This window comes from Podarcis tiliguerta (assembly GCF_965153285.1).
Source record: "Podarcis tiliguerta genome assembly, chromosome: 10".
NCBI classification, from domain to species: domain Eukaryota; kingdom Metazoa; phylum Chordata; class Lepidosauria; order Squamata; family Lacertidae; genus Podarcis; species Podarcis tiliguerta.
In genome coordinates this window covers 69,231,105-69,248,896 of record NC_139543.1, presented here as the reverse complement: position 1 = coordinate 69,248,896, position 17,792 = coordinate 69,231,105, and the positions used below count along the sequence as shown (strand labels likewise).

The 17,792-nt window shown below is 48.2% G+C and overlaps 1 protein-coding gene across 1 annotated transcript in view; it reads right to left on the bottom strand.

Annotated features, from left to right (window-relative positions):
- LOC310659059 (uncharacterized protein) overlaps nucleotides 1-17,792 on the bottom strand; it is a 50,697-nt gene that overhangs the window by 22,857 nt on the left and 10,048 nt on the right. Inside the window, exons 4-11 of the mRNA XM_083402007.1 lie at nucleotides 14,494-14,602; nucleotides 10,846-10,962; nucleotides 8,346-8,407; nucleotides 7,866-8,000; nucleotides 6,498-6,683; nucleotides 4,489-4,591; nucleotides 3,157-3,298; nucleotides 1,431-1,614 (exon numbers count right to left, since the gene is read on the bottom strand). Coding sequence (XP_083258133.1) covers nucleotides 1,431-1,614; nucleotides 3,157-3,298; nucleotides 4,489-4,591; nucleotides 6,498-6,683; nucleotides 7,866-8,000; nucleotides 8,346-8,407; nucleotides 10,846-10,962; nucleotides 14,494-14,602 — 1,038 coding nt within the window. The remainder of the gene's footprint in view (nucleotides 1-1,430; nucleotides 1,615-3,156; nucleotides 3,299-4,488; nucleotides 4,592-6,497; nucleotides 6,684-7,865; nucleotides 8,001-8,345; nucleotides 8,408-10,845; nucleotides 10,963-14,493; nucleotides 14,603-17,792) is intronic.

Below are 17,792 nucleotides of genomic sequence, written 5' to 3'. Positions count from 1 at the left end.
CGTGCAGATCTCTGAGCAGAGGCGTCACATGCTGAGAAGGCCTCATTACTGTCAGCAATCGGGTTGCAGCATTCTGCACTCAATGCAGCCTGTGGATCAAGCGCAAGGGAAGCCCCGTGTAGAGCACATTGCAGTAACGCAGCAGAACTCGGCGCAACGGCAGAGCACCTCCCCTCCGATATTTCATTGTGCGACTTCGCCGCAAGTCTGTTGCTGTTTTGCAGATCCGTTATGGTCGGGGAATAACATGTCACGAGGTCGGGGACGGGACCACTGCGGAACCAGGCTGGGAACTCCATTTGGCGTGCAGAAAAAGGGAGCCTTATCAGTGGCGTAGCGTGGGTTGTCAGCACCCGGGGCAAGGCAAGTAATTTGCGCCCCCCCCGCTGCACTGTCCCTCCCCCAGATAGTCCCTCGCTCTCTCTCCGCACCGCACCGCACGCCTGGCACCCTCCCCTCCACAGTGGGCGGCGACCCAGCGGCTCGGATTGGATTCACACAGCCAGCACTGCAGTGAGAGAGAGAGAGTGAGCCAGGTAGGGGCAGAGAGCTGCGAGTGCGAGCGCGCCCCTCCCAGATGTTGCGCCCGGTGCAGCAGGCCCCCCCTGCACCCCCCACGCTACGCCACTGAGCCTTATTCCAGTACAGCCTTCCCCAAGCTAATGTGGCGAGAGGAGGAGTCTAGTAAATTCACCAATTAATTAATTACAGTCATATCTTGGGATGAATACGCTTCAGGTTGAACGTTTTCGGGTTGCGCTCCGCAGCGACCCGGAAGTAACGGAACGCGTTACTTCTGGGTTTTGCTGCTTGCGCAGACGCTCAAAATGATGTCACACACATGCCCGGAAGTAGCGAAACACGACCCGCGCACGCGCAGTCATGTCTTACGTTCCTTTCAGGACGCGAACGGGGCTCCGGAACGGATCCCGTTCGCATCCAGAGGTACCACTGTAAATCAAAGGGGCATGCAAATGTTACGAAACAAACAAACAAAAAAAATCCCTTCCCGCAGCCGAAAGCTCCCCTGTTCTGCTTGCAGATTTCAGTTGCAGAATTCAGAATTTCAGGCCAGAAGGAACAGTCCCGACAGATACGAGGGGATTGGGAAGCAGGGGACGGGACAGAGAAGCCACAAATTCCAAGAGGGAAGATGATAGATGATAGATTGATAGATAGATAGATAGATAGATAGATGATAGATAGATAAATAATTGTTATTGTTATTGATTGATTGATTGATTTATACCCCGCCCATCTGGCTGGGTTTCCCCAGCTACTCTGGGTGGCTCCCAATAGAACATTCAAAACATGATATATACATCAAACATTAAAAACTTCCCTAAACAGGGCTGCCTTCAGATGTTTTCTAAAAGTCAGGTAGTTATTTATTTCGAGTCTTTGTATGGCCACTCGAGGGCTGGACTCACCGGGATGAAAAGGACACAGCCCAGCAGGGTCCCGGTCAAGGCGGACTTGACAATTTCCTCGTAGCACTTGTTCTTTTCTCGGGCGCCTTTGATGAGGGCCGTGATGTAGAACGTGAGCTCCGTGATGGAGCCGAATGTGGCGTTGACTACGGCCCCCACCGCAAAGTTGCTCTGGGCTGAGATGCTGCAGGAGAAACGGAGAAGGTCTACGAGGTGAAGTCGCCGGCCCTTAGCATCATCAGAAGAGCCTTGGGGTCCCTCACAACTCAGCCATTCTACAAGGTGTGACCGGAAAGTTCGGTGAATGGCCCATAGCTGTCAACTGTCCCTTATTTGGCGGGAAACTCCCTTATCCCAGCGCCGTGTCCCACTGCTGTGCCTTATCGATGATGTCCCTTAAATTTCCCGGGTTTCAAAGGAAGCAGCTCATCTCCCCCCCTCCCTGCCGGCCAGGGAGGAGGGAGGCTCCAACTGGGTTGCTTGGCTGCGTTGCTCACCCAATATGGAGTCTAAGAACGACTGGGGGGGTGGAGCTTGCATGCCTTGTGCCGATCAAATCGGCCGCGTTGCCTGGGGACTCGCCTTTGCTCAGCGCTTCCCAGTGGAGAGGTGACGGTGGTTTCCCTTGCTGCATCCCCTTTGCCGGGTTGCTGTGCTGGGGGAACCACCGCTTGAGGCTTCGTTTGGCTGCTGGCTGGGCTTTCTGCCCTTGGGTCGGAGGGGCTCAGAAGTTGAACCTACCTGTGCTCTGAAAATCCCTTATTTTGGCTGCTGATCCCTTATTTTCAAGGCTGCTGGTCCCTTATTTTCAAGTTGACAGATATGGAATGGTCACAGAAATCGGACAGCGAGAAATACAGTCATACCTCGGGTTACAGACGCTTCAGGTTGCGTTTTTTCAGGTTATGGACGCTCCGAAACCCGGAAGTACCGGAACGGGTTACTTCCGGGTTTCAGAGGTCGCGCATGCGCAGAAGCGCTATATTGCGCTTCGCGCATGCGCAGAAGCACCGAATCACAATCCGCACATGCGCAGACACGCCACTGTGGGTTGTGAACATGCATCCTGCACGGATCATGTCGCAACCCGAGCGTCCAGTGTATTCGAACACACAATCGGCATCAGAAACGCACAAAATGTTCACAATTGTGTACAGAGATGAAGCTGTAACTCGAAAGACAGTGTGCGAGTGATTGAAGCGGTTTTGTGAAGGGCGGCAAACCATCGAAGATGACCCTCAGTCTGGCAGACCGTCGGTGAGCAGAACAGCAGCAAATGTCGATACGAAATTGTGAGTTTTTGATGAGGGATTGGTGTTTATCCGTCCAAATGATAGCAGAAGAATTGCATATTCCGTGTGAAATCGTTACTGAGTTGTCCCACCCTCCGTATTCTCCCAATCTGGCCCCACCGGATTTCTTTCTTTTTCCAAAACTGAATTCTGCACAGAAAGGGCACAGATTTCCCAACAATTCACACGTCCAAGCTGCTGTGATGAGGGAACTGAAAGCCGTACGAAAAGAGGACTTCTCCAGAAGTTTTCCAACGAACGTTGTCAACGGCGTGTTGTATCAGAGGGGTCTACTTTGAAGGCCTGTAAGGTTGTACGTTCGACTTGTTTCCCGCTTACCGATTTCTGTGGCCGTTCACCGAACTTTCCAGTCACGCCTTGTATGATCCCATGATTCTAGATCTCACGGTTAATTCTTTCTGAACGCCTCTTACCTGGCAATTGCCATGCCTATGTAGTATGAGAGGGGCATGATGGACAGCAGCGCCAAGGTGAACTTAACCACAGAGCTGGTGTAATGGTTGTGCTTATCCGCGTAGCCCAGAACTAGAGTCACAATAACCAAAGGGAGCAGATCTGACGAGAGGTATTGAAAGGAAAAAACACATGTGCGTATTTTCTTTTGAGCGGCATCAACGGCGCAGGAGGTTTCGCTGAGAAACAGCTGCCCAGAGTGGCAGGGAAACCCAGCCAGATGGGCGAGGTACAAATAATAAATTTATTATTATTATTATTATTATTACTATTCCTCCTGGGAAGATGAAGCTAAGGAGGTGCTAGGAATACAATGACCGTCTGAGGCTGAGCTTCAGTGTGCAAGCGTTGAATTAGACAGCGGAGCCAGAGTTTTGACACTCTCCCTATCAACGCTCCTGCTTTCACCAAAACAGGTTTCTAGGCCTTATGGAGGACATTAAAACTTCAAAACGTTGGGGCTGCACCTGGGGCCTGATCTGAGCCAAGGCTCCTCTGGAGGCCCGTTGCAAAGTCAAGAGTTCTCTTAAGCATGTGCAGAGTGTGCAACCTCTTTGTTTAAAGATGGGCAAGGAGGTTTTTCAGAACGGTTGACACGCTACGATCATCTTTATTGCCATTGTCCCATACAGAACAACGAAATTGAAAAAATCTACACCAGGCATTCAAAACCCAACTAGCCTGCTATCCCAGCTATCCCAACCTGGTTAGCACCTAAAAACTCTGATACCCCATAATTAAATACAATATACTCCCACAGAGACTACCTTACACTGCGTTTAAAACCAAAATCGCATTTGGGTAGAAACTGTTTCTCAGGCGGCTAGTCCTAATCTTGATAACCCTGGACCTTCTTCCAGAAGGCAGAAGCTGAAAGAGATCATTTCCGGGGTGCGCACTATCCTGCGCTATCTCTGCAGCTTTCTTATGGCACCTGGGAGCATAGATTTAATCCAAGGTGGGAAGAGTGCGCCCAATTATTCTCTCCGCAGTCTTCACAACCCTGGACAAGCAGCTGTGTTCAGCTCTGTCCAGGTTTTGCTCCTCAGCTCTCGCTACATCTGCAGAAGCCACTCCGCGCAGAAAACCCATCTGTTTTGCTTAAAAGATTCAGTCTGCTCAATTTTATTTTACTTTTTTTAAATGCAATGCAATTGAGGTTTATAAGTCAAGGAGGGGCACCACTGCATTCAAGAGATCCTACTCTGCTAAGAGAGACCCAGATCCACAGCTCTCGCACAAACCCCACTCCCAAGGAGGCAAAGCCCAAAGCAACAACACCGAAAGGATACTGACGGCAAATACATTGATCCCATCCACGGCGTATTTGTAGTAATAAGCGTTCACAGCCCGGTAGCAGCAAAGGAGCACTTCAGCGTCGAGGGGAACTTCTGTCTGCAGACGACAGAGCCAAGAGACCATCAGTTATAATAAATAAATAAATAAATAATAATAATAATAATAATAATAATAATTTATTATTTGTACCCCGCCCATCTGGCTGGGTTTCCCCAGACACTCTGGGTGGCTTCCACAGAGACCAAAAATACACTAAAATGTCACACATTAAAAACCTCCCTGAACAGGGCTGCCTTAAGATGTCTTCTGAATGTCAGGTAGTTTATCTCTTTGACATCTGACAGAAGGGCGTTCCACAGGGTGGGTGCCACTACCGAGAAGGCCCTCTGCATGGTTCCCTGTAGCTTTGCTTCTCGCAATGAGGGAACCGCCAGAAGGTCCTCGGAGCTGGACCTCAGTGTCCGGGCGGAACGATGGGGGTGGAGACGCTCCTTCAGGTCTACTGGACCGAGGCCTTTTAGGGCTTTAAAGGTCAACACCAACACTTTGAATTGAGCTCAGAAACGTACTTGGAGCCAGTGTAGGTCTTTCAGGACCGGTGTTATGTGGTCTTGGCGGCTGCTCCCAGTCACCAGTCTAGCTGCCGCATTCTGGATTAGTTGTAGTTTCTGGGTCACCTTCAAAGGTAGCCCTACGTAGAGCACATTGCAGTAGTCCAAGTGGGAGATAACCAGAGCATGCACCACTCTGGCAAGACAGTCAGTGGGCAGGGAGGGTCTCATCCTGCGTACTAGATGGAACTGGCAGATAGCTGCCCTGGACACAGAATTGATGCCAGTCAATGCACATTGCTGCTAAAATGGGTCAGCATCCTAAGGCCCATGGGCCACAGGCGGCCCATGGTGGTCGTTTAACCGGCGCATGGACCCCCACTGCCAGCTCAGTCAGCTCCCGTGCGCCGTGCTAAAGCAGGGCGGAGCAGAGCAGGGACTGCCTTCTGCGACGCTAGCCAGCTTCCCATTGGCTGCGGGAAGCTCCTGCAGCCCATGAGAAGCTGCGCACGCCTCCTCTGCGTCGAAAATAGCATTTGTGCATGCGTGCGCACACACGCCGGTCCACAGCGGCGTCTGCAGGAACGTGAACCGGCCCAAGCCACAAAAACGTTGCCGACACCTGTGCTAAAGCTTCAGTTCAGGGGTAGGGACTGTGTGAATTGTGTGTGTTTGCCCTGGGATGTTATAACATAAAAAGATAAAGGGACCCCTGACCATTAGGTCCAGTTGCGGACGACTCTGGGGTTGCGGCGCTCATCTCACTTTACTGGCCGAGGGAGCCGGTGTACAGCTTCCGGGTCATGTGGCCAGCATGAGTAAGCCGCTTCTAGCGAACCAGAGCAGCGCACAGAAATGCCGTTTACCTTCCTGCCAGAGTGGTACCTACTTATCTACTTGCACTTTGACGTGCTTTCGAACTGCTAGGTTGGCAGGAGCAGGGACCGAGCAACGGGAGCTCAGCCCGTTGCGGGGATTCGAACCGCTGACCTTCTGATCGGCAAGTCCTAGGCTCTGTGGTTTAACCCACAGCGCCACCCGCTTTACAACATAAGCACAAACACAAAAAAGGCAGCTGGATCAGAGCAATAGCCCATACAGTCCAGCATCCTGTTCTCACAGGGGCCGAACCGAAGGGAAATAAGCAACAGGATCCAACTCTCTTCTTCTGGGGTTTCCTATAAGTGGGATCAAAAAGCATTGCCCTCTCCTCATCTGTGATCCTCTTTTAAATCCATCCCAGCTGGTGGTCATGCCTGTCTCCTGTGGCAGGGAGTTCTGCAGGTTAACAACGAACCGTGTGACGAAATATCTTTGTTTATTTGCTCGGATAATTCTCCAAAGTTCTACCCTTGCTCGCTTGACTTTGCGCTAAAAAGCCACAAGCCTTTCTCCACGGGGGGCCCGGCCCACTGCAACGTCCGCAGCCCCTGCCCTGCCAACACCTTTACCTTCCGCAGCCGCTGGACGTGGACCTGCTCCGGGGGCAAGAGGAGGACCTTGGTGACGGTGCGGCCGTTCATCTTGGCCACGGGGATGATGAAGACGAGGAGCCAGCAGACAAAGCAGATCAGCCCGTGGGCGAGAGAGAGGAGCGGGTAGCCCAAAAGGAGCCAGACGTAGGTGCTGGGACGCCGCTGGGGGAGAAATGGGGAATGGGACGGATCAGTCAGGGGGGAGAGCTTCCCCACGGCAGATCAAAAACACACAGGGGCCGAACCACAGAACTGTAGAGGTGAAAGGGACGCCAAGAGCCATCTAGTTCAGCCCTCACACATGACGGGAATCACAGCTAAAGACTCCTTGGCAGATGGGCACCAACCTCTGTTTCATTTTTTAAAATATAATTCTATTAAATTTTCCGTTTTACAATTTAGAATGCTCACCTAAACATCCTTAAAATATCAACGACGTCCCGTCTTCTCTTTCCACGGTTCATTTTACATATCATAAATCCCTGCATATTTTAGGTAAATTAAACCATTCAGCACAGTGGTACCTCGGGTTACAGACGCTTCAGGTTACAGACTCTGCTAACCCAGAAATAGCACCTTGGGTTAATAACTTTGCTTCAGGATGAGAACAGAAATAGCGTGGCGGCAGTGGGAGGCCCCATTAGCTAAAGTGGTGCTTCAGGTTGAGAACAGTTTCAGGTTAAGAACGGACCTCTGGAATGAATTAAGTTCTTAACCCGAGGTACCACTGTATTCCATTACTACATCCATCCAAACTTGTTTACACTGTTAAATTTAACTTAACGCTGCCAACGTTTTCAAATGTACAGTAGACCCTCAGGTTACGTTACTCTCGAGTCATATAAACTTTGGGTTGCGAAAGTGGCAAACCCAGAAGTATTTTTCTGGGTTTCCCCACTTGCAAAGAAACGCTCTATTGCGCCGCGCACGTGCGCAAAAGCGGCGCCTCTGGATAAGGATTTTTCAGGGTGCGCACGGACCCCCGGAACGAATTAAATTCATATCCAGAGGCTCCACTTTAAACAATCCCCCCCCCCATATATTCAACAAACGTTTTCCAATCTTCTTTAAACGTACGTTCTTCTTGTTCTCTTATTCTATACGTTAAGTCTGCAAGCTGTGAATATTCCGTCAGCTTCAGTTGCCATTCTTCTTTAATTGGGACCTCGCTCGTTTTCTCCAACCTCTGTTTTAAAACCTCCAGTGGGCCAGTGGGGGGGAGTCTGCCCCCTCTCCTTTAAGGATTCTTGAGCTGTGATTCCTACATTCCAGGGGGCTGAAATAGATGGCCTTTGGGGGTCCCTTCAAACTCTACAATTCTAGGAAGGCAGCACCCTACCTTACCCAGTGCGCTGCACTGTCCTCGCAAGCCGACTCCTGCCGGGAGACGAGGGGAGTGGTCTCCTTCACCTCGTTCACTTCTGCGATGGCGTCGTATTTGCTGAACTTCATGTTGCAGTTCCGGTGGTAAGTTTTCGTCTGCGAGATGCAGGGGTTGAGAAAGAAGTCAGGGGAGGGAAAGAGCGCTTCCCAAATCAAAGCCCAAGACATTATTTTTACTGCCGGAACCGGTTTGCAAAAAATGTGTACATTAGGCAAAATATTATAATAATAAAATAACAACGACAACAATAGATTATGAATCACCTTTCACCTTACAGTCATACCTCGGGTTACAGACGCTTCAGGTTGTGTTTTTTCGGGTTACGGATGCGCTGAAACCCAGAAGTACCAGAATGGGTTACTTCCGGGTTTTGAGGTTGCACATGCGCAGAAGCACTAAATCACACTTTGCGGCTGCCAGCTTCTGTTCGGGTCTCCTACCTTTTGAATGACTTTCCCAAACGGCCAGAGGAAATATCCCGCAAGTTTCCAACACAGCTTACCTGTGGAGGGGAGAAAGACAGGTGAGGTCCCGGAGCAAAGAAGGTAGGTGGGATAGGGCAAAGCGTTGAGCTGCCCCTTTCTGTAGGCTGGGGCAAGATCCATTAGGCAAATGGGGCACTGCCCCACCAACCTCGGTCCTCTGCCTTCAGCCAGCCCCCCCAAGCCCCCCCCACTTTCCTTTTTAATTTAAACCAGCTCAGGGGGTGGTTCTTGTTGCCATCTTCCTCTTCTCCTTAAATCTCAGGGCTGCCCCTTGCAGAATGCGTCAAGGAAGAGGACAGGGACAAAAATCAGAATTTGCTGGGGGGCCCTGGAGCTCCAACTGTCATGACCCGCCCCCCTTTCTCAACCAGCAATGTGGTCTCGGTAACCCTTTGACATTCTTCACTGGGGTTGCCCCACAAGGGATCAGCACATTTATTTTTCAAAAAAATTAACAACTACATCTCAGATTTTGATTAAAATGGCTGTACAGTCATACCTTGGGTTACAGACGCTTTGGGTTGCGCGATTTCGGGTTGCACAAGGCACCAAACCCGGAAGTACTGGAACAGGTTACTTCCCGGTTTTGGCGCTTGCGCATAAGCGCTAAATCATGCTTTGTGCATGCGCAGAAGCGCTGAATCGCAACCCATGCGTGCGCTGCGGGTTGCGAACGTGCCTCCCGCACGGATCACGTTCGCAACCTGAGGATCCACTGTACTGAATTATCTCATGTGCCGAAGTCACTGGGTTGAATAAAAACGTCCTGTGTTTTATAGTTTTTGAGTTATGGGGTGGGATGAAAATGTGGGGAATGTTCTAGACATGCAGGATGCATCCTAGAATGATGAAATGAAACTGAGAAAAGACCACAGTCGATAGAATCTTTCAGCTGAAACACCTACTACGCGAAGCACATTTTACAAAAAATTCCGACAATCTCAAACTCCGGGACTGTCGGAATTTATACCACCAAAAATTAATCTGTTTGAGTCGTGTGATTCAAATTGGGTCGACCAGGCAGTTCAGCTTGATTTGTTTCACGGCAGATCTTAAAAAGCAGAGACATCACCTTGCCAACAAAGGTCCGTACAGTTCAAGCTCTGGTTTCCCCAGTAGTGATGTATGGAAGTGAGAGCTGGACCATAAAGAAGGCTGATCGCCAAAGAATGGATGCTTTTGAATTCTGGTGCTGGAGGAGACTCTTGAGAGTCCCATGGACTGCAAGAAGATCAAACCTCTCCATTCTGAAGGAAATCAGCCCTGAGTGCTCACTGGAAGGACAGATCCTGAAGCTGAGGCTCCAAGACTTTGGCCACCTCATGAGAAGAGAAGACTCCCTGGAAAAGACCCTGATGTTAGAAAGATGGAGGGCACAAGGAGAAGGGGACGACGGAGGACGAGATGGTGGGACAGTGTTCTCGAAGAGACCAGCATGAGTTTGACCAAACTGCGGGAGGCAGTGGAAGACAGGAGTGCCTGGCGTGCCCTGGTCCAGGGGGTCACGAAGAGTCGGACACAACTAAACAACAAGATCTGTCCCTGACCGGGTGCTCTGCCTTCCATACTACAACTCCCAACAGCCACTAGCCGCCACTGGCAAGATCCCATCTGGGATAATGGGTGTGGTGTGTATGCGAGCCTCAGTCCTTTCTTCGCAGCAAGAAAATCAGCTACATCACATTAGGTTAGCCTGACTATTCCCAGCCACTAAGGCGAAAATTAGGCTACTAGTCACATTAGCTCTGGCTTTCTGGGGCAGATTTCCTTTTTTAAAAAATTACCTATTTCATAAAATGTATGTACTTCTTGATAGATATTTTTTAAATTAAAAAAAAAAACCTCGAAGCTGTTTAGAAAAAGAATAAAAGAATACAGTCATGCCTCGTGTTGCGTTAGGTTCATGTTGCGTCTTTTCGGCTTGCGAACACAGCTAACCCAGAAGTGTATAATTCCGGATTTCGCCTTGCGCACACGCACAGAAGCGTTCTTTGCGCTTTGCACATGCGCAGAAGCGCTCAATCGCGCTCCGTGCTTGCGCAGAAGCGCCGCTCTAGTTGCAGTCTTTCCAGGGTGCGAACGGCACCCCAGAACAGATCGTGTCCGCAACGAGAGGTACCACTGTACAATCATTGGCCAAAATGTTAAAATATTCAAACCGGTTAAAACAGACATCAACATCCAACGTATGTGCCTGCTTTGTATCAATTGGCAGGTAGTTCCAAAGTCCAAACGCTTCCCCTCTAGACAACTGAGATCTTACAAACATACCTGTCCTGAATTTTCCACTCATCCATTGCTTTTGCCTCTTCAGTCCCTCCTTCCTCCCCGAAACTGAATCTTGAACATGAGCGCAGCCGCAACTGCTTTTCGTATGCTCTGAGATTCCTGGGGTTGGACTAGATGACCCTGGGGTCCCAATTCTACAATTCTGTGCTAAGGCCCCTGTACTCACCGTAGGGCACCCCCACGATGGTGAGGAACATCAGTATGGAGACCAGGACGTAGAGCAAGGACAGCCACCATCCGAAACAGAGGAGGTAGAAAAGATTCCCACATGTCAGCATAGAGCCTAGGTAGAAGATTCGTTTTTTAAAACACACAAAGTCTATCCCAGACTCGGATTTCCCACGTCCCCTTCCTTCAGACACAGAGGACTTTGGAAGGTAAGGCATCAAGGACGCCCAGGAGAGAGGAGGGGGCCTTAAACAAAAAGTCTTTTTATCCAACTTAAATCGCTAGTCGTAAATGAGAAAACCGCTGGAAACGATAACCTTCCACCGTTAACTTTCCCCTTGTTTTAATTTTACAACCTTCTTGACTCCACTCTAATAACTCTTGATAATTTAGCGGTTTCTCTTTGCCAACCTCCTCTTCTCTACGAAAAGCTTCTTGTGGCAAAATCCATTCGGGTGTCTTTGGACATAATCTAGGTTCATATCTGTTCCAAATTCTTAATCAGATGGTTTTGGAAATCCACATCAGCTTTGACTTTACCGCTCCACAAATATCCACACCATTCAAACCTTAAATCATGTGCTTCTGAGTTCTGGAGTCTCTTATTTCTCAGTGTCACCCCCCCCCCCTTCATCCACACCAAACAAGAAGCCAAAAAATACAATTTCAGGTCAGGTAAATCCAACCCTCCCCTTTCCTTTGAACCCTGCAATTTTGACTCTCGGTCACCCCCCCCCCACCCGCCATAGAATTTTAGATAAATATTTTTGCCATTGTTGAAACGGTGAATCATTAGTTGAAATAGGTATTATTTGAAACAAAAACACCATTCTAGACAGAACATTCATCTTTATCACTGAGATTCTACCCAACAACGATAATTTTAGAATCTGCCATCTTGACGTTTCTTTTTTTGATTTCGGCCCGTGTCTTAACATAGCTATTTTGAAACAACATACAATTCGCACCTATCATAGTAATACCCAAGTATTTTAATTCTTTTTGATTTGGAAACCCTGCTATCTCCATCAAAACCTTCTGATCTTCTGTTGTCATGTTCTTTGTTAATATTTTTGTTTTCTGGTCATTAACCTTAAAGCCTGCTAACATACCAAAATCATTTACTTTGTTCATAAGAATCTCCCTGCAGCAAATTTCCCAGAACTGATATCAGCAAAGGCCCATAACTTTTTTTTTCCAATCTTTATTCCCATAATTCTCACATTTTGTCTAATGTCTCTAAGCAAGACTTCCAAGACCAGAATGAAAGCTAATGGGGTCAAAGGACATTTTTGCTTTGTCCCCTTCGGTTATCTCACAGGGTTTGGTCAATTTCCCATTAACAAATATCTGGGCTGTCTGTGATTTGTAAATCATTTTTACCCATTTTAATAAAGTTATCTCCAAAGTTCGTTTCTTGCAGTGCTTTAAACAAAAATACCCAATTCACCTTGTCAAAGGCTTTTTCTGCATCCAAAAAAATCAAAGCAGCTCGTTTCTTGTGGCAATTCAGATATTCCAAAGCATCCAATATATTTCTGACATTATCTCTTAACTGTCTTTTAGGCAGGAATCCACAGTGATCATGATGAATTGAATCTTTTTTAACCTTTCTGACAAAATCGATGTAAGTAACTTATAATAATTGTTCAGTAAAGAAATCAGTCGATGGTTTTTCATCAGAGTCGAGTCCTGAGCCTCCTTCGTTTATAAGTGTAATGTTGGTCTCTCTCTGACTATCGGGAAACTTACCGCTCTGTAAAATATTGTTCATTGTCCATTGAAAGGGTTGTAAAAGTACATCTTCAAAAGACTTATGGTAAGAAGCCAACAGTCCTTCTGGCCCAGTACCTTTCCTTTCTGAATTTTTTTGATGGCATCGCACAATTCTTGAACAGTTAAAGGGTTACAGGATCATTCATTATTTGTCTTTGAGAGTCTGAATCTTTGGTAAATGCTGTCTCTGTAAGTATTCATCTGGTTTTTTTTTAAGAAAAAAGAGATTACTTGACCTTTAATCAACTTAGAATAATACAGTGGTACCTCTGGTTAAGTACTTAATTCGTTCTGGAGGTCTGTACTTAACCTGAAACAGTTCTTAACCTGAAACACCACTCTAGCTAATGGGGCCTCCTGCTGCTGCTGCGCCGCCGCTGCACGATTTCTGTTCTCATCCTGAAGCAAACTTCTTAACCTGAAGCACAACTTCTGGGTTAGCAGAGTCTGTAACCTGAAGTGTATGTAACCTGAAGCGTATGTAACCCGAGGTACCACTCTACTGGTGAAATGCTTCTTTCATATTTGGCTTATCTGTTATTACAGCAATTGTAATTCTGGGGGCAGAATAGGGTCTTCAAGGCAACTCTCAGCACGAACAGTTCCCAGGGTTCTTTGGGGGAAACCACGACTATTTAAAGTTGAAGGATACTACTTTTAACTATATGATGCAGGCAGAGATCTTTTTGGGTTGATGCAGGTCAGTGGAATTTTCCAGTGCTGGCCCTCAAATAATTAAAACCCTCCAGATAACATTTGCCTGGTGCCTAACTCATGTTTGAGGATTTCAACTAAGCACTAGGAAGAGCTTCGTAGCAGTTTGGCGGAAGAGGTTGCCTTGGAACGAGGTGGACTCTTCATCAGTCAAGGTTTTGAAGAAGGCTGGACGGCCAGCCTATGAGGGTAGCTGTAGCTGTGGATTCTCTGCATTGGCAGAGGGGCAGAGTGGATGATATTTGGACTAACAGCTGTCCATGGCGGCACAGGTCAATTCTGTGTCCAGGGCAGCTGTCTACCAGCTCCATCTGGTACGCAGGCTGAGACCCTTCCTGCCCACAGACCGTCTCGCCAGAGTGGTGCATGCTCTAGTTATCTCCTGCTTGGATTACTGCAATGAGCTCTCCATCTGGCTACCTTTGAAGGTGACCCGGAAACTACAATTAATCCAGAATGCGGCAGCTAGACCGGTGACTGGAAGCGGCCGCTGAGATCACATAACACCATTCCTGAAAGACCTACATTGGCTCCCAGTACGTTTGCAAGCACAATTCAAAGTGTTGGCGCTGATCTTGAAAGGCCTAAACAGCCTCGGTCCGGTATACCTGAAGAAGCGTCTCCACCCCCATCGTTCTGTCCGGACACTGAGGTCCAGCTCCGAGGGCCTTCTGGTGGTTCCCTCAGTGCGAGAAGCCAAGTTACAGGGAACCAGGCAGAGGGCCTTCTTGGTGGTGGCACCCGCCCTGTGGAACGCCCTCCCACCAGATGTCAAAGAGAACAACTACCACCAGACTTTTAGAAGACATCTGAAGGCAGCCCTGTTTAGGGAAGCTTTTAATGTTTGATGCATTACTGTATTTTAATATTTTGTTGAAAGCCACCCAGAGTGGCTGGGGAAGCCCAGCCAGATGGGCGGGGTATAAATATTGTTGTTGTTGTTGTTGCACCTTCACAATTCTTCTAGTATTTGACATCTTTCAATAGAGTTTTATATGCACTTTTTTCCACTTATTTTTAAATGGGGTCGTTTAATGGATAAAGTGGGGTAAAGGTTTCATCAAACAAGTCTGCCCTTCAGCAAGATACAGGAGGTTTGGTCTCTTAAAAAGAACAACAGTAGGAAACTAACCGTGTATTTATTTATATTTTTTACCTGCAGGGCTTTTAATTATGTTCAGGTCAGAGTACAGCTCCTTGACGATTTCCGAGCGGTCTTCCCAGGGCCTGGCTGTCACGTGGCTCTTCCATTTCTTAAAGCCAAACTGCAAGAGGGAGAAAGAGGTCGTCGGTTACCGGGGCATCTATTAAAGCTACTTAAAGCTCCGTTAGGGAGGCGGGTGGCGCTGTGGGTTAAACCACAGAGCCTAGGACTTGCCGGTCAGAAGGTTGGCGGTTCGAATCCCCACGACGGGGTGAGCTCCCGTTGCTCGGTCCCTGCTCCTGCCAACCTAGCAGTTCGAAAGCACACCAGCGCAAGTAGATAAATAGATACCACTTCGGCGGGAAGGTAAACGTCGTTTCCGTGCGCTGCTCTGGTTCTCCAGAAGCGGCTTAGTCATGCTGGCCACATGAGCCGGAAGCTGTACGCCAGCTGCCTCGGTCAGTAAAGCGAGATGAGCGCTGCAACCCCAGAGTCGTCCGCAACTGGACCTAATGTTCAGGGGTCCCTTTACCTTTACCTTTTATAGCTACGTTGCATCACCAAGCCATTTCTGGGAACCAAAGTTCTAGGAGAGAGATTCTAGGTTCTCAAACTACAATTTTGGGGACTCTTGAGCGGGGAAGCCATGGCTGGTTCCCATAAATGTCTGCAGGAAGGAAAAGGGAGATACTGCCCAGTGCCCCGGTTGATGAATCGTGATCTCGAGAACCCTGGCTTAATTTTTTTCAAATAAAGAGTTACGTTTCTAGCATTTGTAGAAGCCAAGATATGAGGCAAGCGAGGGAAACTAACCTGCTCCACCCCCCGAAACTCATTTATTTATTTATTTAAAAATATTTATGCACCACTGTATCACAGAAATATATCACCATTGTTTACAACAGCGTAAAAGATTAAAAACAAGTTAAAAGCAAAAGCAAAAGCAAACAGCAGTAAGACCACTGTGGGGTGTGCAGTCTTAACTGCCTATGTAGGCCTTGAGAAACAGAAAAGGTTTCAGCGGGCGTTTAAAAGTTGGCACAGACGGCGTCTGCTGAATCTCCAGTGGCAGAGAGTTCCACAGGACCGGGCCAGAGACGCTAAAGGCCCAGATTCTTGTTGTTGTTGTTGTTGTCAAACGAGCCTCACCAATGTAGGGGAGACAATTCCTGCAGATAATCAGGCTAGGATATAAGGTTTCTGGCGGTCTCTGAATTAATACATGAAACTTGAATCCAGCTGGGTAGCAGATGGTCAGTCAATGCAGCTGTTTTAACAATCATGTCAGCTGTTCTCAACAAGAAGCTCCCGTCAGCAATTTGGACGCAGCATTCTGCACCAGCTGGAGCGTCTGAACCAGACCCAAGGGCAGCCCCACATAGAGTGCATTGCAGTAATCCAGCCTCAAAGTTACCAGGTGCCTGAGCTGAGAGTTCCCCACTGCTAACCTACAGAATCCAAAAACTCAATTATCTGGGTCTCTGGTCCCTCTCAGTTTTCGCCTTACTTAAACTGCACCCCATTGTTCTCAATGTACTCAAACTGGCCCCTGGACCACTCAGCAGACTTGGGTGGGGCCTGCAGGAAAGAGCAGAAAACCAAAAACCTACCCCACTGTGCAGAAAAGTGAGGTCATTTTAGTCCATGTTTGTATCTTAGTCCATGTTTGTCCAGCAGATCCATGTGGTAAGCAGGCTGAGACCCCACCTGTCTCGCCAGAGTGGTGCATGCTATGGTTACCTCCCGCTTGGACCACTGCAATGCTCTCTACGTGAGGCTACCTTTGAAGGTGACTCAGAAACTACAACTAATCCAGAATGTGGCAGCTAGACTGGTGACTGGGAGTGGCAGCCGAGACCATATAACACCGGTCCCGAAAGACCTACATTGGCTCCCAGTACGTTTCTGAGCTCAATTCAAAGTGTTGGTGCTGACCTTTAAAGCCCTAAACGGCCTCGGCCCAGTAGACCTGAAGGAGCGTCTCCACCCCCATCATTCAGCTAAGCAATTTTTTAAACAGCAGTACAGAATTCGGAGAAGTGAACATCATTTCAAATGGCCTTGGTCCTGTATACCTGAAGGAGCGTCTCCACCCCCATCGTTCTGCCCGGACACTGAGGTCCAGCTCCGAGGGTCTTCTGGCGGTTCCCTCACTGCGAGAAGCCAAGCTACAGGGAACCAGGCACAGGGCCTTCTCGGTGGTGGCACCCGCCCTGTGGAACGCCCTCCCACCAGATGTCAAGGGAAAAAACAACTACAGTCAGACTTCGGGTTGAATGTGCTTCAGGTTGAGCGTTTTCAAGTTATGCTCCGTGGCATAACGGAGTGCGTTACTTCCAGGTTTCGCCACTCATGCAGACGCTCAAAATGACGTCGCACGCATGCGCGGAAGTGGCAAAATGTGGCCTGCAGACGTGTCTTACGTTCTATTCAGGATGCGAACGGGGCTCCGGAACGGATTCTGTTCACATCCTGAGGTACCACTGTCTTTGACTTTTAGTAGACATCTGAAGGCAGCCCTGTATTGGGAAGTATTTAATGTCTAATTGGGAAGTTTTAGCATTTTTTATATGTGCTGTAAGATGGGCAGGGGTATGAATAATAAAATTATTATTATTATTATTATTATTATTATTATTATTATTATGCTGTTGCCATTTCCCCTCAACCTTCCTGCTTGATCATTATGCAAACCACCTTGAGGATTGCTGCTGCTGTTGCTGTTTGCAACAAAGCGGTGTATATATTTTGAGAAATAAATTAATAAGAAGAGCTTGGGGGATCGTACGGCGACAATGGCAACAATGGCAGCCCTGTTTAGGGAAGCTTTTAATGTTTGATGTATCACAGTATTTTAATATTCTTTTGGAAGCCGCCCAGAGTGGCTGGGGAAGCCCAGCCAGATGGGCGGGGTATAAATAATAAATTATTATTATTATTATTATTATTATTATTATTATTATTGACATTTTGCCGCTGGAGGCGAAACAAAAAATGCCACCCCCCTCAACTTCTCCTCTTTTTCTGCAGCCCTCCCCCCCCCCATGCAAGCTGAAGGCGACAGAGGGAGAAAAAGGAGGCTAGAGAGAAGGGGGGAACCAGCAGTGTGGTCCCTGGACACTGGATCTGCCGCCTGAGGCAACTGCCAAACCTCACCTCGCGGTTGTGCCGGCTCTACGATACGATCATCTTTATTGCCATTGTCCCATACAGAACAACAAAATTGAAAAATCTACCTAAGACATTCAAAACCCAACTAGCCTGCTATCCCAGCCTGGTTAACCCCCTAAGAAACTCTGATACATCATAAT